The following is a 24,828-nucleotide window of genomic DNA, read 5'->3' as shown; positions in this document are numbered from 1 at the left end:
GTAACATTTTCTGTCTCTCTCACACAGGAGAGGAGTGACGTCCTCCTCACCACGCGGACTCCAGGGAGGTTTATCAGTTTCGTCCTTGCTGAGCAAACGATGATCTGAGGACCCTCTGACTCCTCAACAACACACACACAAACACATCTCTGCATCACCCACTTTTCACTCTCGCTGCCCTTCGGCGAAAGAGTCGACCTCATTGCCTCACCGCACCTGGGCAGAGAAATGCGTGTGTGCGTGTACCCTGGGATGCATGACTGTGTCTGAGTGTTTTCGGGCTGAAGTAAGAGGTAGGCTGAACTCCCTCTCCGAGAGGCACTTCTCCATTTGACTGACTACGACGTTTGCCTCCACAACTGCAAAGCATCATGGGTAGGAAAAAGATTCAGATCCAACGGATCACCGACGAAAGGAACAAGCAGGTGAGTGTTGACATTTGGTTTGATAATTAATTATTCTGATTATAATTCTACTGGTTAATCAGCTCAAAATTCAAATAAATTCACAATCTAGAGCCGAGTATCAAACCTCAATATTTTCTCACCATCACCCACCACGTATCAAGTATCAGAAGTTTGCATAGAATGTCTGTTTTAATCTTGATTATTTAGGTTATACTCATCATTATTTAGGACACTTCTTTAAGGCTACATCCATACTAATATGTGTTCATTTAAAAATGCACAACTTTTGCTACATTTATGCCTAGCACCCACGCTAAGCACATGTTTTTGAACCCCTAAAATACGCTTTTGAAAACGCTGCGTTTCAAAACATTGCATTTTAGTCTGGACGGGCAGTAACTTGAAAACTTTTTTGAAAATGATGATGCAGACACCCACCTTCACCTCTTGATTGACTCTGATCAGTCTCGATGTGTCCTTCCCTGGTTCATCACTTCCCTATCATCTGGTGATGTTTTTCGCCACCTTGACCGCCGTATACTCATTTGTGATTTTTGTGACTTGTCACAGTTCCATCTTGTTGTCGGTCCAACCAAAGAGATCTCTGTTCTTCTTCCGAAGTGTTTTCTGCAACCAACTGCAGAGTAGACAATCTGCTTGTACACTGGTACGCGTATGCCCAGTGTACATGGATGGTCATGTGATATACATTTCCAAGTGTTTTAGTATGGACAGAAGTTATTTCTCAAACTGTGTTAAAATGCTCATGTAGACTGAGACTATTCAAACGAAAACAACGAAAATTAGTGTGGGTGTAGTCTAAATGATCTTAAGTATGTCTGAACTATGACATGACTGATTTAAAATCAGAAAAGTCATTTTAAGGGGAACCTGTGGATGAAAATATCGCATCTTAAAATGCACTTGGTTAACATCCACTGTTGAAGAGGCCTCATTCTTACTAATAATCAATGAGCACCAGCTAGCCAATCACACTAGATCAGCTATTATCAGGCTGAACCCTGCTGGACCTCACAAAGTCACACCCAGATCGCTCTCTGTTCTCTTTGGCCTGAATGAGTAAAACACAGAATATCAACACATGAAACCACACTTTCTGTTTACATTGTTACTCTCATAATTAGCCTCGCCAGCACTTTCTGTGACATTTACAGTTGGAGCTTATCAGCTTCTCGAAGTTATCAACTCAACAGAATGAACACAAGTAAACTGAAGAAGTAATTATTTTTCAACATGTCATTAAGTTTGTTCAGAAATAGTGTCTTCAATCAATACTAATAAACAGTGTCTTATTTATGCATGGCACTTATAAGTATCTTTACTCGAAGCTATTTACTCAATGTGTCAAATGTATACTATAATAATCTTATACAAGAATTTATACAGTATGTTTCCATGGTAAGTTGATGATCTGCACAGTATGCATATTTTTAAACAACATTGCAATTAAAATGGATGCATCAATAATCCCTTTTCCATTTTCTTTATAATGTCACATTTGATGTGTTCATGACTTTGCCAAGTCTAACTTTATTAATTGAATGTAGTGTGCCAAAAGATTATTTATTTAGAAATTGAGTGCTCAGTTAAAAAATCCATGGTCATCATGACGGCATTCTAACGGCATGATCATAAAAAGGCTCCAAAATTAAACTGAGAGGTGTGTGTGTGTGTGTGTGTGTGTGTGTGTGTGTGTGTGTGTGTGTGTGTGTGTGTGTGTGTGTGTGTGTGTGTGTGTGTGTGTGTGTGTGTGTGTGTGTGTGTGTGTGTGTGTGTGTGTGTGTGTGTGTGTGTGTGTGTGTGTGTGTGTGTGTGTGTTGGGGTTCAGATGGCTAAATTTGTCTTTTTCACTACCAGTTTTAGGGAGCAGGCAGCTTTTTAGATGGGGATAGCAGCTGTTTGGCAGTCAGTCACAGATTGCTTTTTATATTTTTTTGTATGCGAGTTTGTATTGGAAGCTGCTCTATTGTAGATTTTACACTTATGTCATCGTCCCATTCAGATATGTTTGCTTCAAGTCGTCTAAAGCGGGCTGCCCTCAACAATTTGCCTTTTTCTCCTAACAAGTCTTCCCTTCATGAGGGTGCCACCCCACTTCACAGTAGGGATGGTGCTGGATGGGTGATGAGATGAATCTGCTAAACAGAGTGCTTTGTATCACTGTTTAGTCACACCACAGAACATTTCGCCTCATGCAACAGTTCAAGAAAAACTGTCATGTGGCTTTTTTTTTTCTATCACAGACTTTCTTTTGGCCCTTTTGCCACACAGCACATATTTTATAGAATGCAGCATTGATTGTTATTGTTTTTGAATGGATTAACAGTCAGAGTGAGGAGGTTGTACGTGTCTTCTCAGGCGGGTCGGATGAGCAGTCGTACAAAAATGTGTGGAGTCTGTATTGGTAGAATTTCTCTTCCTTTATCAGTGTTTTTGTGAAACCACAAGAAATTGTTTCAAAGCCAATATCTGTACTTCCTGACGCTGTGACTCTGTAGACAGATTCCTGTTCCTCTCAAACAGTAAATATGTTCTTCAGTGTAAATCATTAGTTAAGTTAAATTGCTGCAACATAAGACATTTACAATAATTTGTATGTACCTCCAATGTAATTAGTTGAATAAGCTGTCATGGCAGAGGAACCAGGCACTTTCATTCTCTGTTTTGATGTTTGCTATTACACTGAAAATAACTATCATTAATAATAATTAATTAGTTTCACTTGTATAGAAAACTATTGTCTGCATATTAAAGAAATCAGTCATCAGTAAAATGTGACTGATAATTGCTTAAAAGTTTAAAGACTTGAGAATTGTTATGAGCCATAAAATGCTGAAAATTGACTATACTGACATTTTCTTTACTTTTTATTTATTAGTGTTTTACACATAAGTACAGCAATGCAAACAATACAGAAAATAATGCATACAATAATTATGAAATATCTGTTTCACTGGCTAAATAAACACAACATGTCCCCACTGTTTTCTCTCAGTTATGGAATAGGTCATCTGTTGTAGACGGTGTATAGTCACCAGTGAGACTTTTCTGAAGCCAGTATTTTGTATTTTGTAATGGCCTTTTTACTTGCTGTCAGCAGGATCTTTATGAGGTGGGTCTCATGTTTACTTAACTTGTCAGGGATATGTCTAAGAAAGATGGGTGTGGATGTTTTACTCATACTAAAACCCGGGACTTTTGAGATGATTGTTACCACTTCCTTCCAAAAACTCTTAATAGAGGGACAAGAAACCAGAAAACATGAGCATGGTCAACCATGTTTTCTCCACACTCCCTCCAGCAGCATAGCTGAGTGTCATTTTGTTTAGACTTCTATTTGGGAGTGATTTAAAAAAAAAAAAAAAAAAAAAAAAAAAGAAGCAGATTGAGTTTTTCCAACAGAAGTGTCTCCAGGTCTGGGAGTTGGTGAAAGACGACTGTGTTCTCCAGGTGTTCAGCAACATGTCTTCAGTTACTTTTTCCCCATTGTTGTTTCACATAGTCTGTAGTATGTTATATTCAGAGATGTGATACCTTGGTATAACGTGCTTATAAGACCTTTATTGCTTCCTGAGTTATAAGCATCAATGAATAATAATTAGCTCTCTTGGATTTGAACCTTTTACCTTTTTGCAGAAATAATCACAAAGCTATAAAAACCTATAAAACTCACCCAACCCATAGATAATATAAACTATTAAGCTCCTTTTTTTTTTTTTTTTAAACAGCCTTGCATATAGAAATAATACCAGAATAGACCCATTGTCTGTATCCACGATCTTGATGGCCACTTTAAAGCAGTTTAACCTCTCCTCAGAGTTGGAAACGTTGAACAACTTTCACCCAAATCTGTCTGTAATATTTTCTGCTCCTTGCCACACAGCTAAGCAATGATTATTGGTGTATCTATTAAAGATAACTCCACAGTCTTCCCATTTGACTTCATAAAATGGGTTACTAAGCTGATGAATAATAATCCCATAAAAATTGGAGGACTACAACCCCCCTTCTCCGGCAGCTGAAGGGGAGAGAATTTCACTGTTGGTCTCTTTTTATTCCAAATGAATCCTGAAATATGCTTGTTCCATTCTCTAATTTGTTTCTGAGGGATTTCTACTGGAAATGATGGGAAAAGATACAATAATCTGGGAAAATATTTGTTTTAACTGAGCTGACTCTGCTGCCAAAATTGAGAGGGCGCTGACCCCTCCCGCTGAGGTCATCATGTTTTTTTTGTTAATGTAATTATAGTTCAAAATCTGTGACAGATATTTGGTACTTGTTGTCGGCTGAGTACTAGCTGAAATTATACTTTTTCTATATATACTTTTCTTAATTATTATATTTAATGTCATAACCTGTGTATATGAATGACATATGACCTTAACATTGCCCTGAATATTGTCCACACATTTCCAGCATTTTTCATTAGTGACTTTCATTAGAGGCCAAAACCTGGGACTGTGATTGTTACCAGTACGTCATCAGAGTACAAACCTACATTAAAGTCCACTCCACTTATAGATATAGCCTTTTAATTCTGCCTCCTGTCGTATTGCTTGGGCTCGAGTTATGAGGAATAAGTTGACGAGACAGAGGCTAGCGTGGCAGCCTAGCCTGCAGCCATGTCACAGATCTTGCCGCAGGAGAAAAGTAAAGTGCCTGGATACGGCGCATAAAATCTTTACTAAAGCCCAATCTGTTCATTACCCAATTTCCCATCCAACCCCGTCAAAAGCTTTTTCAGCATCTAACTCCACTGACTTTCAGTGATAGGTCTGGCTGTCTAGAGCCCAACAAAAATACATAATCCAGTATATGTGATCGCATATATTTTCTACATCAGACTTGAGCTGAATGAGTATTCACAGTTCTATAATTGTGTTTTATCCTGAATTGTGAATCTTTTTGACTTCTTTGTGTACATTATAGAAGACCTTCGTAAAGAAACTCTGAGAAAGAAACTTTCGAGAATGGGGGGAAAAAACAGAAATTGTCAGAGAAAGTTTTACAAAGAATACAATATTTAATATATATATGCTTGACTTTCTGACCTGCAGTGAAAATTAGTTTTGCCGTGTTTAGATTTTTCTTTCAGTTTTTAAAGGATGTTAACTCTGTCCTCCTTTCAGGTGACATTCACAAAGCGAAAGTTCGGCTTGATGAAGAAAGCCTACGAGCTGAGTGTATTGTGTGACTGCGAGATCGCCCTGATCATCTTCAACCACGCGAACAAGCTGTTCCAGTATGCCAGTACTGACATGGACAAGGTCTTGCTCAAATACACAGAGTACAACGAGCCTCACGAGAGCCGAACCAATGCAGATATCATTGAGGTAAATCCATCACATCAACAGGATTTTTCGGGTTGATCTGAAAAATGTGTTCTTCTGTCTCCATGTTGATATAACGGGGGAACCGAACCTTTAAACAGAGTTGTCACTCAGTACCCATTCATATTAACTGTGTGAGCAAAGGTAGTCTAACCTGGTACATGTAATCCAAATGTCATTTTATCACAAAGTAAGTTTTCATTAATAAAAATAATGTCTTAGAGTTTTAAACCTTGATCAGTTATACGAATACACTGTGATGAGCAAATAAGAGCTACTGATTGTCTCCCCGCTAATTTGACTGGATCATTATAGATTAAAAAATTATTATAATAATGCAATACAGACAAAGACACAAGTCAAAGTGTCAAAATTCATACTATGATCCTAGTATCAAAACATGAATGGGTTTGCTGACTTTTGCACAGTCCTATATCCAAAGGTATTGTCCTATATGTGTTATATTGTGTGTGTATTAAAGCAGTGGTTCTGGGACCCCCACAATAGATCACTGGATTCATTTAAGGAGTCATAAGATGATGGGACACAGATAAAAACAAAAAACACAAGTATTTTTTTAAGCTTTCCTGTAATGTTTGCTTTATTTCTTGTGAGTTCCTGTATTTTTTATCCCAGGTAGAGTTTGCTTTACTTAAGAGAGAGTCTCGGGCCATTGACTGACTACTCCTGCTCATCCCTTTTCTTTGTCTACTTTTTCTAGACTTTGAGAAAGAAAGGCTTTAACGGTTGTGACAGTCCAGAGCCTGACGGTGAAGACTCCATTGACCAAAGTCCCCTAAATGATGAAAAGTACCGTAAGACCACCGAGGACCTTGATGTTCTCTTCAAACGCTATGGAGTGAGTCCTCTAACCTGCACGTCACCATATAATGTGCTCATATATTTCATGCAGAATTTAATGTATGATTTGCTTGATTCTTCTTCTTGGTCAAAGATTTGTCTGTTTTTGTGTTCAGCTTGGGTATGCTGACAGGAAACAGCTACTAGTTTTAAGTTCCTCTAACTGTCTGTTTCACACTTTTTTTCACACTGGGTCCTTTGCAGAAGACCAAAAAAGTTGTGATGATCATAGGAGATGACTGTTGACTGTCACATCTGGTCATGGGTCTTAAGGCTAATAAGAGTAAATAGTTATTTGTATGAAACTGAAATCCTGCTCATTTGCTGCCTGAAAGCTTTCAGTTTTCCCCCTTGAGACTTCACTGGTTGTGGACTTAGAATTAAACATTACCTTTTCAACTTTTGGTTTCAGACCTGAAACTCTCATAGCTACTGCTGCTCTGGCTTCACTTTTACGGCCCAAATGCACTGAAAGCGATAATTGACATGCCTCATTTCACGTGGGTTAAGAGATGCTCCTTTGGCACTCTGCATGAATCCGATTTGAAATGCCAACGCCACAGAACCAACACAGAATTGTCCTGTTGTCGTTGTATTTACTGATGCTTTAGTTGGATGAAATGAATGAATGAAGAAGAGATACACAGAGGATGAAAATTAAATTTAGAGCATTTGTCTCCACAATAATATAATTTGTTGAGTTTTTTGATGGTTATGTATTTGTGCTTTATAACATAACCACTGTGAAACAATCAGAAAACAATGTTTTCACCAGCGTTGTTCTCACTACTGCATCCTCTCTTCACTCGACCAACACGCTCTTTCTTTTCTTCCCTCTTTCTCGCACGTGCTCTCAGTTTGCTCACACCCTCTCTCTGTTTCAGTGGCAGAAAAAACAGCTTTGGTTGGTGGGTCCTCATTTGAGACAATGTCAGAGTAACAAGGCAGTTTGACATGCCACATAGTGACTTTGGTGCACGTTTGGCTATTTAAACAATGGGTGCACTTCAGGACACGTGTCAGTGCATTTGGGCCTTTGTGACTATATGCTGATGATATTTAATTGTATCTCTCATTTAAATTAAACTATCCCACTTTGATTCAATCATTGCTGGGCTTTATATCAAGAACATCCTTCAACTAACTTTAAAAAAAGTTGAAATCCTTAAATATTTATTTCATTTTAACTCACTTTCAGTTGTCACTTGAAGATATGTTTGAGGTAGTATAGAAATGGTGTCACTGTTGCATTTGCCCAGCAGAGAGCTCCGACATATTTATCTAAAATGCCTCACCCCCCAGTATGTTTCTTGGTAACAATTCTTTGCTAAATTACTGGGATTCTTACTGAATATGTATGATTTTTCATATTTAAAAAACAGCATTTTTTAATGTTGAGAACTCACACAAAGAGAGGTGCAGACTTGTGTTGCTTAAAAGTTGATCAAATTTAAAACACAATGCACAAGTCCTCACCACTACACCAACCGCTGTTTGCTAAAGCAAATACAGGCCAATATGTAGTTGTCAGATATTTCTTAGTTCTTAAATATCAACATGGGTACCAGCCTCAAAAAATAAATGTCAGCCTCTGTTAGGGTACCAAGTTTTAGCTGTAACAAGATATTATAGCTAATCAAAATGTGAAAGCAGATTCAATTTCTTTCTAAGAAAAGTGAGATCAAAATTGGTCTTATAAGTAAATGAACTTCAATAAAACACAGACCCTTTCAGGTATTATCTGACACTTATTATTATATTGTCTAAGTCTGAATACAGGTAAAGAGAAACAAGGTTGTACTGACGCTAAACTTGAAGAATATATGAAATGATACCTACTTGTGTTTTGAATCGGTTGTAGCTTGTAGAGTGAAGCAGCGTGTTTTACAATCAAAGTGAATTTCTTGTCTTCACATTTTGCAGCAGTCCACAGCTCCGCCCCAGACGTTCTCCATGCCAATCACGGTCCAGGCATCCAATCAGAGCACACTGCAATTCAGTAACCCTGGCAACGCACTGGTAACTACCTCCTATGTAACATCATCGTCACTCACGGATACCCACCTCCTGTCGCCACAGCAACCGGCTCTTCAGAGAAATACGGTGTCTCCGGGGTTGCCACAGCGACCAGCCAGCGCAGGTGAGCAGGAGATGTTCAGCTGAATGATGAAAGACGGAAGACGTCCGTTAGATTAATAAACAGCAGGTGTTGGTTAGAGATGTCTCACATTACGTGAAGAAACGAGGAATCACTCGGTTACAGCTTCGAAACTAAATTTGACCTTTTGATTATGTAATTTTCCTACTTTTATGCCATCTGTTCTTCCTCAAAATCCCTTTGATGTTTAATTCTTCAAGGATAATGCTGCAATGTTTGTGTCCGTTGTTACATCAGTTGTTATTCATTCTTGTTAGATAATCACAGACCCACCACAGAGTTGTGAGCCGCTTCATTCCTCAGAGAATGAAGGGAATTTTTACTCTGGTTGAATCTGTGATGTGTGACATTTACTGCTCTCCTCCTCCAACTTGGATTTCTAAAAAACTTCTTTGTTGCGTTTATTTATTTACTCATTTGTTCCTATATTAATCAAATCTAAGGCATGGAAGAACTAGAGCTACTATCCACCTTTCTGACGGTCTTTTTCTGGGTTATAATTCAAGATTCAAAGGTTTTATTTGTCACATGCTCAAATAAGATGTGCAGTTAAATGCAGGATGATTTATTCTTGAGTCTGTGCTGTCTGTTTTCAATAGGTGCTCTTCTTGGAGGCGACCTGAATAATTCAAATGGAGGATGCCCCAGTCCAGTCCGTGAGTATTGTTGTATTTGTTGAAAATCTGAGCTTGTGTTATTGTGTAGTTGTTGCTTCTTTTTCACTGCCAAGTGTTGTTATCAGGTCTGTATTTGAGTATTTATTTCCTCCTCTCCTCTCCTCCTCTTCACCATCTGTGATTGTGCCTTCGAGGCATCAGGGGATGCCACCAGTAACATCAACAGACGTGCACGGGAATCCCAGCGTTCCCCCCTCTGATATATTGTCAGCGTTATATATCACTGTTTAACATAAAGGCACTTAAACTCAATCAGAATTTATTTCACTTCTTACTTTTTTTTCAATACGTAATTTTAATCATATATTTAAGTTTAAAAAAACAGATTTGCCTCCAAAATCATTTAGATAATTTCTGAAAATATAGAGACATTACACGTAGAGGAAATTGCATCAGATTTTATTAGAGATGATAAATCAGTCTTGACATATTGCTGAATAATCTATCACGACGACAAAAAGATTCTGACGTCATCTATTTAGGTCTCGGTAGATAAGATTTTACTTTGCATGACATGATGTTTGTTTCACAAACGGCTTTATTCTGTCGACGTTGACTCGTCTTTAAATTAGAGACTCTCAGAATAGAATGAAGAAACCTTTTTAGAGCATTGTCTAACACAACTGTGCACACACACCGTTCGGATCCCGCTGTCTCTATTCACCTGTTTGATTTTCTTATCGATTTCTGTCCATTCGCACCTCTATCTCCCCACAGCTAATGGATACACCAGTGCCAGGGCCTCCCCAGGCCTCCTCACCGTTTCCAACGGCAACAGTCTGGGGAAAGTAGTTCCGGCCAAGTCTCCGCCCCCACCTCATAGCCCCCAGATGGTCAACAGCCGCAAGCCAGACCTCCGAGTCATCACCTCACAGGGTGGAAAGAGCCTCATGCAGATGGTGAGCTTAACCAAGCCGAACTTGTGCTGTCTGGGTACAATTAGTAACATTTTTAACCTCATGCAATAAAAGAATGGCTCTTTATAACTCTGTGGATATGTTTATTATAAAAATTAAGCATCTCCCCAAATAAATACCAAAGCAAAGACTTTAACTGCCTACATACCTGAACATGGAAAGATTTGTTCAGGGACAAAAGGAGATTGAGATTATTTTCATTTGATCAAAGAAAAAGAAAATCTGGCCGACGAGTGACATGTAAACTATATAAACACATTGTTAAATAATATCAATGTTGTGATTAATTTCATTAGATAGAATGAAGATAAACAAGTCCAATAGAGGCTGTCTGCCATCATTTTTATGTTTTCTAGTATGGACCTGAACACTTGAGGTCTAAATGTCTAGTATTTACTCTGGCAAAGTTGTAAAGTCTTTAAAGGATGAATCAGCCGACTCCCACTGACTCACTGATGAGATTTCCCATAACCTCTTAAACCACAGACGCACCCACGTTAACCTATAGTCATGTTCGACCGTGCTCCCATACCACCAGTAGTTGTAGGCCATTTAAATACTATATAATGTGTATTATAATATGTTCTTGACTTTGGAAACAGTTGACTAAACAGTGGCACTATAAGGTCCTTTTTAGTAGCTGTTCTGGAGCTCTTACTTATATCATGATTTTCCTCAGCAGTTTGATTTTGCCGGGTAGTCATGAAATTTTAGATGTTTATATTTAATGTTTAATATTTATATTATATAGCTACTATAATCAACATTTTTATATTTACAATGGATCAAATCTCTGTGTAATCTGAAAATGTTCACTCAAAGTGACAAACCTGTAGAAAATGATCACCTGACTGAAGCCGCACTCAGCTTTACAGTGTTTTTCATTCAGCTCAATGTTTTAGTTTTGAATGAGTTCTCATCATAGTTATCAAGCGTAGCAACCAGCTTTTTCCAGTGAAGAATCCCTATAAATTAAATTATTATAAACAGCACCAAACGGCAGACCAACAAAATGAGCCAATATCTGTTGAACATAGTGCAGCATTCAGCTACTAAAGAGCCAGATATTGTCTCATTAGCAGTGGAGCTAAAAGGAGATTGAATATTGGACGTACAGTGAATCCATTAATTGTTTAAGGTGATAATGTGTTTACAGATTGTTGCTCTGCCCCCAAATGGCCAAAAAAATAAATAAATAAATTACTGCATTCATGATGGCTTAAAAGTTTAAAGTTTACTGCTGCTGAGGAGAATTCTGTAATGTGATCAAAAGCTCCAGAACAGCTACTAAATGGACTTTGCAGTGAGATTGTTTTGTCAGCTATTTTGTTTTTGTTTACCTCTGATGGCTGGAGGCAAGAAGAGTTATACTTAACAACATTTAGCCTACACTGAGTCATTTCATAGTTAACTTTGCTAAACAAATCAGTAAAATCACCTAACCACAGTAAGTAGTTTTATCATTGTTGACATTTATATATATTTTTTTGACAATTTTTAGTGACAAACATGAATCAGAGTTGTAACCCTCTCTGTTACCACCCTTTGCAGACAGAGGATGAGCTGGAATTGGTAAACGAGGTGAATTCCCCCCTACGTCAGTCACTCGCATGAGTCGATGGATATCGACTGCCCGCACATTATTAGCATGGTTACAATATGATAGTCTCTCATCATTCTGGTCTTCCTTCACTGACATTTCTTGCGATGGTCTTCAGTTTGTGGTTCACACCTGACTGCATGTGGCTCAGGGCTCATGGTTGTGTTGTTTCAGCATTTTTACAATCTCAGGACCTTCTCTAGAAATCTAGAAAAATCTCCCACATTCATAGTAATCAGTACACAGTGTTTCAGCAGAATTGTCCTGGAGTGATCCTGTCAGTTTTCAACCAGGCCCATTTACTTATCACGTGACACCACTTGAAGCATGGGTATTGTGGTGCGGAGCGCCGCGGAGCATGTTCCCCATTCACTCTGTCCTGGTTTTACCCGGACGCTCTCACCGACTCTCATTTTCATCTTCCACCAAAAAATGTCAATTAGAGATGTTTAAAAACTAACTGGCATTACATTAAAGGCATTGCACTCAAATGGTTTACCTCAGTTAACATCTCTCAATTTAACTCTGATGCAAAAACGTTAAATTGTGTCCTTCAAAAGTGCTAAAACTAGTTGATTGACAGAAAATGAATCTGCAGCTATTCTGATAACCAATTTTCAAGCAAACGCTCTCTGATTTCATGTGAACATTTGATGCTTTTGTCTGTTAAATATGAAAGTAAACTAAATATCTTCGGGTTTTGGACTGTTGGTCTGATTTTTAAAAAAAAAAGAAAAAAAAAGAAAAAAGCAATTTAGATATCTTAACCTCTGGAAATTTAATAAAGATAATAATCAACCAAATATTAGTAAGTAATTAGTTGCAGTCATACAAGAATAATACTTGTTATAAATATTAGAATTTAGAAAATGAATTGTCTTTTAACCAAAAATAATAAAAAAGTACAACTTGCTGATTGAGAAAGCTTCTTTTTATGTAAAACCTCATTTCAACTGATACTGAATTTACTCAGAGAGAGAGAGGGTAGCCGACCTCCTGCTTCCCGCTGCTGCTTTTCATCCCTATCGTACAATTTCCCCCAAAGTTGACAGGCAAGAATCTCATTTTACAGCGGGTAGTGATTCATTTTCATCATTCTCACCCCGCCACCCCTCCTCACTCCTTCACAAAGGCAGATAATTGAATCTGGCCCCTCTCTCCGGCCTATCTCCCCTCTCTCTGTAAATTCAGCGTCCCAGAATATTTCCTCCAAGGATGATCAGTCTCACAATTCAGGAGAGTAATTCCAGACCAGAAGTATTATTGCATCTTTGGCCTTTTGTATGCAGACCTTCTTTTTTTTGTTTTTTTTTTACATAAAGGATCTCAGTTTGCTTTTATCTGTGAAATAATTCAGCTAAACCAGACTCTGGAGTGCTGTGGTTCTTCTGAGAAATGTGTCTTTCAGCTCAGGAACATCATAATAAAAACCTCAGTGGGAGCCGTTTCACAGATCCAGCTGCATGTCTGTTGCACCTGCGATGACTATTTTGTCATCTAAATGGCTGACTTAAATGTACAAACACCGAGCAAGCAGCAGGTCTGCAACCCATTAACCTCCTCTTAAGAGTGAATGATTGAAACATAAAACGTGCAGTTTATAGTTGTGAAGTGCACCACTGCAACGTGCTGCAAAGCCTTTACTGACATCCACTGGAGAAACATGAGATGAGCTGCACGTAAATTAAATGTCAAACAAGATCTGGGTCACATAATTCACTGTAGATGTTTATTGCGCCAAGCTGTTCATTAGAAGAGAAATTTAAAATATACAGTATGAATGTACTGTGTATATTGTGGATTATAACTGTAGTATATTAAGTATTTTGACATTCCAGTAATTGTACAATATATTCAACAAAAAAATGAGGGAAAGTAGACATCTGTTTTTCTTTATTTGATTAATAGAAATCCTGAGGAAAAGTATGCAGTAGTTTTTAGAGAAACTATAATCTTCTTGTATATAATTGAGATTTAAGTTTAAGTTTAAATTTCCCCAACAAAAAATGCCTCACAAATTAGCCTAAGTCTTACAATTAATTTAATTTAATTTAATTTAATTTAATTCTAAAATATCTTCTCTTGCAGTGATGTTAGATATATAATGTTTTTTTGTATCCGATTGCTGGCTGTCAGGAGACATTATACATCTAAAGCTACTGGTGTGACAGTGGATTAAACATGCAGGAGGCTGTCTAATCCCTTTTTTGGGGGAGCGTCAGTCATCGCCATCAGACACGTCGCAAACTCCATCATTACTGCTAGCAGCAGCTCATCATCTCATAATGAGCAAGTGTTGATTTTTAGCAAAAATAAATCAATTTAAATGAATTCACCATTTTTAATTGGTCCATTCATGCATTTTCTGCCACCTCTCCAAGTAGAGGTCACTTCATTTAATTGATTATATTACTAGAAATGATATATGTTGTATTGCTGGGAAGTACTGAAAAAAATGTACTTTTATTAATAACGAATTCTAGACTATATCATCAGAACTGCCCTTCTATCATACTTTCATACTTCAGCTGCTATGATTGTAGAACTTAAATTAAAATTGCAATCTATGTGATCTTTAAAGTGTCTTTAATTAGGTTGAGAAATCCTGCTAAAGCTTTCCCTTTCCATTGTAGGGATTTCTAGGGCTTTTTTGTGTGTAGTGCTAAATATAGCTGTCTATATTCTATATTTCACTGAAAGTAAATAAATCCAAAGACCAAAAACACATGTATATCTAAAACCTGTTGTGACTTACTCCTCTGTGCTGTAAAGCTCCAGAGTCGTCCAGAAACTATTAAAAGCAGATAAATGAGCTACACGGTTGCCCTGGGAGACACGTTCCTTCATTTCTATGAACACTGCAGTTTATTTTGAGAAAATCCAACATAAAAAATTAAAATACTCCCTAAAAATACACCCCAGTTTGAGTGATGTTTGCTGAAAACTCAATCTGCTGTTGGATATTATGTAACCTTTTCTACTAATTTCTTGTTTTATGTGTTCAGTAGGAATGAACGGGCTTGGCGCTGAGTAGCAGAGTCAGAGTAGGGAAGTTGGAAAGTATTGAGAGGAACTAACACATTGCTCGACTTTTTATCAGATTGTCTAATCATAAGTAATGAAGAGTTATACCAGTCTTATCCTTTAGAAGATCTCATTTAAATCTAAATCACAATTCGTAGCTGCATAACTGAGGGTTTGATAAATTGCCTTTAATGTAATACACTCTACATGGCTCACACATAACAAGGAAACTGTTTTTGATGCACGTCATCAAGAACGTCCTGATAGTAAATCCACGCGACTTTGAGATTTACTCGACTCAGCACATCCATTATGAATCCAGTCATACGCACATTTGTCATTCCAAGCATGTCAGATTTACATTATTGAGCTGTAGCTTAAGGCCACATGGTGTGAAAGTCTGTTTCTCATGTCAACTGTGACTAACATGTCGTTGTCCTCTCCGGTAGAACGCCCAGCGGCTGGCGGCTGGAGCCCAGGTGGCACAAACCCTCACAACACCGGTGGTCTCTGTAGCCACACCGAGCCTCCTGGCACAGGGGCTGCCCTTCTCCGCCATGCCGACAGCATACAACACAGGTAAACACATGAGCTCAGGCACCAAAAAATCTAATGGATTAAAGGATTTTTACACTGTAGTGTGTCCATGCTACGTTTGAAGTGCTCAGTATATGTGTTTTTGGAGTTATTAACAGCTGATGTTCTGTGTTGATGCCAAAACAGTATCCCAAATAAAAACTGACAATATTCTCCAGGTAATAAAATACTGTCCTTTGTCCTCTCTCAGAGTACCAGCTGACGAGCGCAGACATCACTGCTTTACACGCTCTGGCCTCACCTGGCAGCTTGTTGCCAACCAGTGTGTCCACATGGCAACAGCAGCAACCACAGCAACAACAACAGCAGCAACAACAGCAAACACAACAACAGCAGCAGCAGCAACAGCTTAATCTTGCATCACTCAGCAACTTGGTGTAAGTCTTCACTGTCTCACAGGCGCTGCGTCTCTCCTTTTAAACCGATTCCTTAAAAAGCTTCATCACTCGCGTCCAGTGGTGGCTGAGATACTTGTGCTAAACCAGGAGCCTCGTGTTAAAGCGCTCAGTCTACTGATATCCGTTTAAATGCTGAAATACTTTACTACTGACCCTCCCAGTCAGCTTGCATGATATCCATACCATGACCTTATATGCAAGCAATTCACATTCCTTATTTAGTGAATTGGTCTCTCACCAGCATTTCACCATCTCAGCCTCTTCATAACATCAATCAGAACAGTATTCCTTTCTTTTCTTGAGCTGATGCACCTAAGCAGTTTGAAAGTACGCACAGTGTTTAGAGGAAGAGAGATTTTTATCTCAAAGAAAAAGCAGAATTGTACATACAAATATAGCTGTGAAACGTGCAGTAAACTAGAGCCTCCACAGGAATTCAAAGTATTTGCACAAATGATAAGTTAATACATTATTTAAAGGTGCAGTGTGTAAAATTTAATGCGGAGCAGACTTGGCTGAAATGGAAATTAATATTCATAAGTATGTTTTAATTAGTGTATAATCACCTGAAAACAAGAATTGTTGTGTTTTCTTTACCTTACAATGAACCCTCCCTCACAATGAGTTGTGAGTGGAACTTTGCCATGTTTAATCCAACAAATAACCTTTTTAAATTATCGTCTGCGTGACATAATGTAATGTAAAGGAATGAGTCGAATGTGGAGACAAAACATAAAACAGTTTTATTGTCCAGATGTTTATGGAGATTTTTGTTCCACATGTCGGTGAGACAGATCCACACTTACACATGTTGTTTTCTGACTTTGTTTTGTGTTATTTTTATAATTAGCAGCCTGATAGTAATGTCCTTTGACATTTTACTACAACTTTTCTTTATAAAAGTAGAAAATTCTCCCAGTGGTGTAAAATATTGCAAATCTATTTGACTTGAGTGCATTTTAACTTATTTACTCTTCCATTTAACTTTCTAAAAACAGAAAACAAAGACATTATCGAGTAAATGATTATTTTTCATTAAAGGTTTAGTTACACTGGAAACACCATTGGAAGATATTTGTCTCTTTTTTTCGCCCCCTAAACTTAAATCTTATAAAGAATTTTTAAGTAGAATGTTTTTTCATTGAAGCTATCGGTGCTGTTGCAGTATGTGGAGAGCTGCGTGGGCTGAACACTGCAGGGTTCAGGTTTGGGGTTTTTTTTTTTTAATTTTAAGCGTGAACACCAGATCCTTGAAGTGTGTTCTCTCCTCTTGTCCACAGCATGTGGGGCATGGACAAACAGAGCAGCGAGCTGTCTAGCCAGGTGTCCAGTCTGGCTGCCAATCTGAGGTGAACAGCCACTAGTGTGTCCGTGTGTGAAATGTCATGATCTTGTCTGTAGGGGGGGTTTGTAGTCCACATTGCATATGAGGGCAGCAGCACATTTATTTAATTAGGTCTTAACAAAAAGATACTCCTCAGAAAGAACTGTCCTTTAAAAATGCACTCTTACAGGCTCTGCAACATCTACTAAACACCAGCTTGACTCTTTAAAATGTGAAGGCTGTAATTGATTCTGTTGACAGCGATCAGGAGAATGTAAATATTCATTATGGGTTGTTAAAAAATATGCAACTTTTAAAGATAACTCATCGCACAAACTAGATGAAATGCAAATATTTGGTTTGAATAAAAAGCGACCCCATAGAAATCTCTTAATTGACCGTGAACATTAAATTAGCTCCAGCTTATTGAATTCCACTGCACTATCAAGTCTACATTTACATTTATATGGAGTAATCTGACTATCAGCTGAACAGTAATGAACTAGATCTATTATAAATTAGCATTTTATTATCACATATCCTTGTTTTTACTTAATATCAATAGCAGTGGAGACATTGGAAACTAAGATTTTGGTGCAAGTGGGTCTGTCATCCTGCAGCTTTAAGCTAGTTTACTAAATGCTAATAATTATTCTAAAGATGTGTTAAAGCAAACTGAGCACGCTATTTCTATTCTGTGAAGGATGAACCACGAGCTACAGTATATGCATTAATAATGCAGTTAATGTTTAAGCTCTGTCTAGACTTAAAGTAAATTTACTGTCTGTGTGTGGAAGAATCTCATACACATACAGTACATGCATTTTTAAATCATTATTTTATCATTAGTCTTATCCAGCAACACAAATGATAAAAACAGGATGTTAATTATTGCAGTCATTACTTTTTTCCCCAGTCTAAACATTTAATAATAACGCTGGAACACTGCAGTCTGCTGCTGCGAGAAATCAAATTAACTGCCAATTTTCACATTTCCTTCACTTCTATTTTACAGCCCTGAAACACTCACACATACTGTGGCCTCAAAGCACCCTAAACATATACAACAGTGACAGCGCTACAAATACCACATACACAACATTTGGAGAAATGCATTTTTAATATCAGAAACAATTAAAAACGCAAACCATGTGGTGTTGTTGCTCGTCTCATTCGTCACTCTCGTTGGTCTCACTGTGAACACATTTCTGTTTTGTGTTTTACTATTTGCAGTCTTGACTGATTTTAAAATGCATTTCTCTTTATAAAAATCACACTTAATTTAACATGTAAAGTTCTTTACTGAGATGAAATATCTTGGCCAAAATGCTAAGGTTTTTGCAGTCACTTTTGTCCTTTTAAGGCCACCGTACAAAGGCAGTGCAAAATATTCATTCTTGTGTAAAAGCTGTTATGTAGATCAGAAAACAAGATTTCAAGATTTTCTGACATCATGCCTGGATTTTTTTTAACTTGTGCTGCAACAAACAAACAAACAAATAAAAATCAGCAGATCAGGGTCTTTGTGTTTCTGATGCTAAAACATTATTAACATTATTGCTGTCGTTGAAAGAAACCTTGCTCGCAATAATGTTTCACACTTTTTCTCCACACATGCCTCCTAATCCACCTTTGGTTTGGGCTCCAACATTTTGTTTTCTCCCCACAGTGTTGGCTCTCCGTCCAACCTGCTCTTGGGTAGAGATGAGTGGTTGGGCCGGTACTGTATCACACTTCCTTTTTCCTGTGTGTCTGTGTGCTTCTGGCTGGCTCCCCCTTTAGCATGTCTGGTGCTGTCTGCAGTCAAACAGGAAACAGGAGACCTAGTTCCGGTTTCCACCATGTTCTCTAACCCGAGATTATTTTCTGTTTCTTCATTTGTAGTCACATCACTAGCTGACTCATTGCGAACCACCCTGTCATACGAATCATTTCATGCTTTCTGGGCTGTTCTGTTGATCTATTGGGAGCAGCGGGGTTCTTACTTCTGCTTTGAAAAGGCTCAGAATTGATTTGGATTGTTGAATAATCGAATGTGGCTTTTCCCTGTTGGTGCTGTGCCTTGTAATGTGTTTTTTTTTTTGTCTGATGCGAGTGGCCTTACAGTTTCTCATTCACCTTTTTTTCAAGTGGTTAATAATTTCTTTTCTTGCCTTTCCTTTTTGTTCTGTCCCTTATCTCCCATTTTGTGACCCTCTTCTCAGGCCTGTGACCAATATACCTCAAGGCGCAATGCTGACCGTCAACACAAACTCCAGCGTGAGCATCAAGTCGGAGCCCGTCTCGCCCGGCCGGGACCGCAGCACCCCTTGCCCCCCTCCTTCTTCCACCACGCCGTCCTCGAACTCAGGAGTGGCCATCCTGACTGCGCCGCCGCATTACCCCGGCTCCCTGCTGTGCCTGGAGCCCCCGACCGGCCGCTCGCCCGCAGACAGCGTAAGCAGCAACGCCAGCTCCTTTGAAGGCAGCGATAGGGATGATGGGGCTGCGGCCGCAGGCGGCGGCGGTGGAGGCGGAGGCAGTAGCAGTGTCGCTGGTGCTACAGGAAGCGTTGGTCCCGCCAGCCGGTCCGTGCCGCACGACTTCAGCCCCTCAGCCGAGCTCCTCAGGGCGTCAAACGAACCAGAGCAGGAAGGAGGAAACATCAAACGCATGAGATTAGACGCCTGGGTCACATAGAGGCAGCGGCGTGATCTTTCTGCAACCCCCCCCCCCGCCCCGCCCCCAGCCCCCCTGAGTGAAGTTTTGATGACACTTAAACACCTACAACACACACAAACACACACAGCCCTGAACCTCCCACTGCCATGTGACACTATCATCACACATCTGCCTCTGTCCAACATTATACAACTCAACTGTGTCATCCAGACTTATGAGGCTTTGCCAAAAAAATAATAAAAAATAAATGAAAAATAACATTAAAAAATCCTTCGGGGATTGCGCTCTGAGTGAAGGGAGGACTGCTTAGTGCTCAGCTGGATATTTTGTCCCAGGTAGGCCCTTGAATAGAGGGACAGTAGATTTTTAAAGTCTTTTTTGCTTGAATGGACTCCCGTGTAGTAATTTCTTTTGGTAGAAATGAGGTGTTAAACCTATCTGCAATCGGACGAAACCATAAAAAAACATTTATCTTTCACATGGTTTCCTTCATCACCTTCATGTATTTACATCAAGCTCTGCTACATTATTTCACAATGTGACTGGTGGCTTGTCGACATTATGAGACTTGCAGTAATCGACTCGTCACGTCCGGCTCTTAAATCATAATTTGAATCGTGCGCTGTCCATTCTTCCATGAGTCACTTTCCAAACTGCACTTTTGGAAACAACTTTTATCTGGACGAGTTTGAGGACAGAGCATCTCTCTGGCACTGAGCAAAGAGACTCAAACAGGGTCTTCTCGATAAGGATAGTTCACCACCACCACCACCACCAGTGGATCTTTACGCTGACACAATTACCAACCTCGTACACCCAGACCCCCCCGAGCCCTCAGGTGGCACTCTGCAGCCGTGGAGTCGAGCACCTTTGCCAGAGTGCCAATATCGACCTCTCTTCAGAAAAAAAAAGCCAAATGCCTCTCACACACGGGGTGCAGGGACACTGACGAATTATCACTCACACTATCACAGAAAACGACTGGGACTAGCATATGAAAACTATCGATGCCTTTTTTAAGGCTTTGAATTCGCCATCACACTCTCTCTCCTCAGACTGGGTGCTCCTCCCGTCCTCGCACCTGTTCTCCTCTGCAACTCGGATGGAAATTTGTTGCACCAGAAATCCAGCCAGTCGCTCAGTTTATTACCAGGAGTAGATGCCATCCAGTTAAAAATGCATAGTATGAGTTTTATGAGCCTCTGGTGGGGTTTTTTTGGGTAAGGAAGTATTTGGTTCTTTAAGTCCAAGTGTTCTTTATCTGTTGGTATTTTAAAATCTGTTTTGAAGGTCTGTTAGTTGTCCACGAATAGGAACTTTGTATAAAATCACTCCTTATACAAAAGCTTTGATGTCCTCTCTAGCTCTCTCTAGCTCTCCTTATCTCTTTGCAGTGTTTCAAAAAGTGAAAGGAAAATACATTTTCTATATTTCTACCGCTTCAGTTGGCGACAAAGTAAAATAGCTTTTCAGCTTCAAACGACGTGTATGTACATATGAATATATTTGCATAGACTTTGCTAGGTATCCCTAAAAACAAGCAATGTGTTGATTCTCAGTGGATCTGTTTGCATATATGAGTGTGAAATTTGATATGTTTCGAGCTACGGTGCAGGGGTTAACGCCACACTAGGTAGTGATGGTGGATCGGACTTGTTTCAGTAAACCTATTTTAATGCTAGTGTTGATGGTGTGTGCACTTTCTGTCTCACTCACAGAGGCCTGCTTGGTTGTGGTGTCATCATATTCTCTTGCCACACATTTTTCTTTTAAAAATCCACGATCAAAGTAGAAATGTCCATAACCACCTTTTTAATATAAAATCATGAAGACACTGTCATTCACTTGTAGTCTAGTAAAGAGAAAACAGTACACAGCGTATTTTGATTCATGACAGAATCATGTCGAATCTTTTCCACCTTTTTCACTTTGAAATTAAGTCAATAATTTGGCTACCAAGTGCTGTGTTGTTTAATTGTATGCTTTATAGTACAAATTTGTTGTGCCAGAATCATTTCAAGTTTATGTATGAGTGTGTGTACACAGGTTGTGTATAGTCTACAAATAGAAAAGTTTTCTCCTGATTGCTTTTTTTCTTTTTTTCCTTTAGAAGACGCTCAAAGGTGCAGGCTGGCGTGTCAGCTGCACCTTTATTGACCGTTTTTTTTTTCTCTCCTACACATGAAAGTCAGTGTAGATGAAGCGGAGCTGGTGCAGTAAGACAAGTTTCTGGAAAGCTGTCGAACACCAGTGTTTAAATTTTCTATCATCATGCATATTTTTCCATCCCACATTTTAAAGTGTGGTGGGGATCTTTTCACTCTAGTTGACTGTTGCTATGCTTGCCCAGCTTCCTTTTTATATCATGAAACAAATGCAGTTTACAACGATAACAGCGGTAGATTTACCACTAAAAGAAGTCTTAGTAAGTTTTGAAACAACGAGTCCTTGATTTCCAACAGGGGAAGATAATTGATAACTGTTAACAGCTAATAGTTTAACGAGCTGGTTGGTCTTCAGCTGCTGTTTTGATGTTTTTAGCTGACTTGTTTTTTAAAATGAGAACCATGTAAAAGTTGCACTTATTGGCTACATACTTACTCTCGTGCTAAAGCTGCATGTCCAGCACAGTTGATGTTTCATGTAGAAGATATTAAAGGGATAGTTCACATTTTTTAAAGTGGGGTTGTGTGAAGTACTTATCCACAATCAGTGTTTTACTGACAGTAGATGGGGGTCAGCACGCCCGTAGTTTGAAGAAACAGGCAGAAGTATCGACATGGAAGCTGAGCACTAAGAAAAATGTATTTCAGCCCCTTCAAAATAGGCCCACTTTTTTTGAAAAAAATCAGTATCAGTTGTAGTGTTTGCTATATTTAGAATATTTTCACCACTCTACCTTCAGACAGCCCTTTTCTTTGGCACTACATTTTCTCATCTGTGGAATTTACGTATTCCTCGCCCGCCACGCGCTGTATTATGCCGCAGATTAGCTGTTTGGGTCAAAGAGCGCCATCACAGCGTGATGCCAACGACATTATTTCCAACAGAGATAATGATCTCTTTTACCACACAGTCATTTCCATTTTTACAAAGACGAAACAAAAAAGTTGAATTAATTTCCACGGAAACTTTGTGTTTGTGGGCGCTGATGGTTAACTGAAATGTGACACCACACCGTTCGGCTTCAGCATCCTGCACACACACACACACACACACACACGCAGGTTTGTTCATGTACAAAAAAAAAGGTTCTCTGTCCAATCTAGCAGTGTAGTCACATGACAATCTATATGAGAAATGAAAACCTGCACCCCTGTTACTTGTTGTGTACAATGTTTTTTAGAATCTCACTATTTTTGGATTAATTTGTGCTGGTGACAGTTCCATTGTCTATGATTATAATGATATTATTATGGAGGTTTTATTTTATTGCTATTGTGTAGGATAGCCAACTGTTTTTTTCTCTCTTTCTCTCTCTCTCGCTCTTATTTTATCATAAACATATAGTACTGGTTTCCTTTTTTGAAACAACTTGCTGAAAATTGCACGATCAGTTATTGTGGTATTAGCAAATGCAATGAAGGAAATACCAGTTAAATGCTGCAATTTTAATTAAGATATAGAATATATTTATAAAAACGGGAAACAACTGAAATTAGTAATTCATGAAATTTGAAAAACGTTAATGCATGGGATACAGGTAACAACAAAACTTATGTTACATACAGTAATAAAGGACATGCATCACAAATGAGTTTTAAAACAACTCAGAATAATGTAGCATATGAAATACTAAAGATGAAATTTATAGCTAATATATTGTGTTGAGCTAGTCTGCTTTGGGTTTTGTTGTAAAGAAAATATTTCTTTTTTGTTTTGTTTTTTGAGAATGATATACAGTTTGTGTATATTTTCATATACAAAGTATGCACTGATATGTTATTGAAATTCTATACCGCTTTTACAAAAAAGTGTTTGTTGTACCAAAGTATCCAAGTCCCTTGAAACCTTATCCTTTTTGCGTATGTTTTACCGTATTTTATATATTAAATAGACAAACTGAGTGAAATTAAACTGAATCTGTGGTTTGTTTTCTACACTGACGGTTTGTAACAAAGCAAAAACGCCTCTAAAATGATCTGAAACTCAAGTCCGACATCAGGAACATGTAGCAGCAGAGTGAGGCGAGTAAAATGTTCACACAATCTTTCTTCATTCACTTCAGAGCTGCATCAGTGTTTGTACTGTTACAGTTACAAACATGTGAGAATGAAACTTCGCTTCAGACATTTAGTGATAACCAAACGGCTAAATTTAACTGATCACTTGTGAACTCCTGTGAGGTTAAGAGAAAATACGAGTGAGTTAGCATCTAATAGTTTTGATTAGTTAAAGACTAGAAGGTGCTGTTTAAATGCTTTTAATTTACAAAATAAAGTTGTCTAGATGGTAACACTAGATAAGATTCATAGAAGTACTTGCTTGCAAAAATAATGAAAAGATAAATCAAAAATAATTGTAAATCGCAGTTTATATTATTTGAGTACTTTTAACTGATGTAAGCACCATTTTTATATTTCGTACTTTCTCTTGTGTAAAGGTATTTAATTTGTTGCTATTCATTATAAAATGTTCATAGGTTTCCTAAGTGGTGGGAGGTTGGGGTACCCTTCACATTCAATAAAATAAATTAAAAAATAGACCAAGAGCACAAAAATCCAATGAAAGGATGGGAAGCAAAAGGTCAGTTTTTGGCCTCTACTGTGTGGAGAGATGAGTGTTCAATAAGAAACGACTGATGAAGGTTCAGATCTGTTCAATTTCACAGAAAGCTTCACTGACGTCTG

At 38.5% G+C, this 24,828-nt stretch overlaps 1 protein-coding gene across 3 annotated transcripts in view; it reads left to right on the top strand.

The window, feature by feature from the left end:
- The window catches only part of LOC133995861 (myocyte-specific enhancer factor 2D homolog), a 32,898-nt gene extending 8,843 nt beyond the window's left edge, over positions 1–24,055 (top strand). Inside the window, exons 2-12 of one of the 3 annotated variants that reach the window (XM_062435368.1) lie at positions 28–425; positions 5,561–5,764; positions 6,483–6,620; positions 8,546–8,762; positions 9,380–9,436; positions 10,175–10,356; positions 15,448–15,577; positions 15,786–15,972; positions 17,274–17,342; positions 18,987–19,037; positions 19,522–24,055. In XM_062435368.1, the coding sequence (XP_062291352.1) occupies positions 372–425; positions 5,561–5,764; positions 6,483–6,620; positions 8,546–8,762; positions 9,380–9,436; positions 10,175–10,356; positions 15,448–15,577; positions 15,786–15,972; positions 17,274–17,342; positions 18,987–19,037; positions 19,522–19,996 (1,764 nt within the window). In that variant the 5' untranslated portion in view covers positions 28–371 and the 3' untranslated portion in view covers positions 19,997–24,055. The remainder of the gene's footprint in view (positions 1–27; positions 426–5,560; positions 5,765–6,482; positions 6,621–8,545; positions 8,763–9,379; positions 9,437–10,174; positions 10,357–15,447; positions 15,578–15,785; positions 15,973–17,273; positions 17,343–18,986; positions 19,038–19,521) is intronic. The other 2 variants (XM_062435369.1, XM_062435370.1) reach the window with 2 other exon arrangements.
- Positions 24,056–24,828: the final 773 nt, after the last annotated feature.

The sequence above is a fragment of the Scomber scombrus genome, chromosome 16 (genome assembly GCF_963691925.1).
Source record: "Scomber scombrus chromosome 16, fScoSco1.1, whole genome shotgun sequence".
Taxonomy (NCBI): Eukaryota; Metazoa; Chordata; class Actinopteri; order Scombriformes; family Scombridae; genus Scomber; species Scomber scombrus.
The sequence above is the reverse complement of the archived record's forward strand: the minus strand, read 5'-3'. Positions and strand labels throughout refer to the sequence as shown.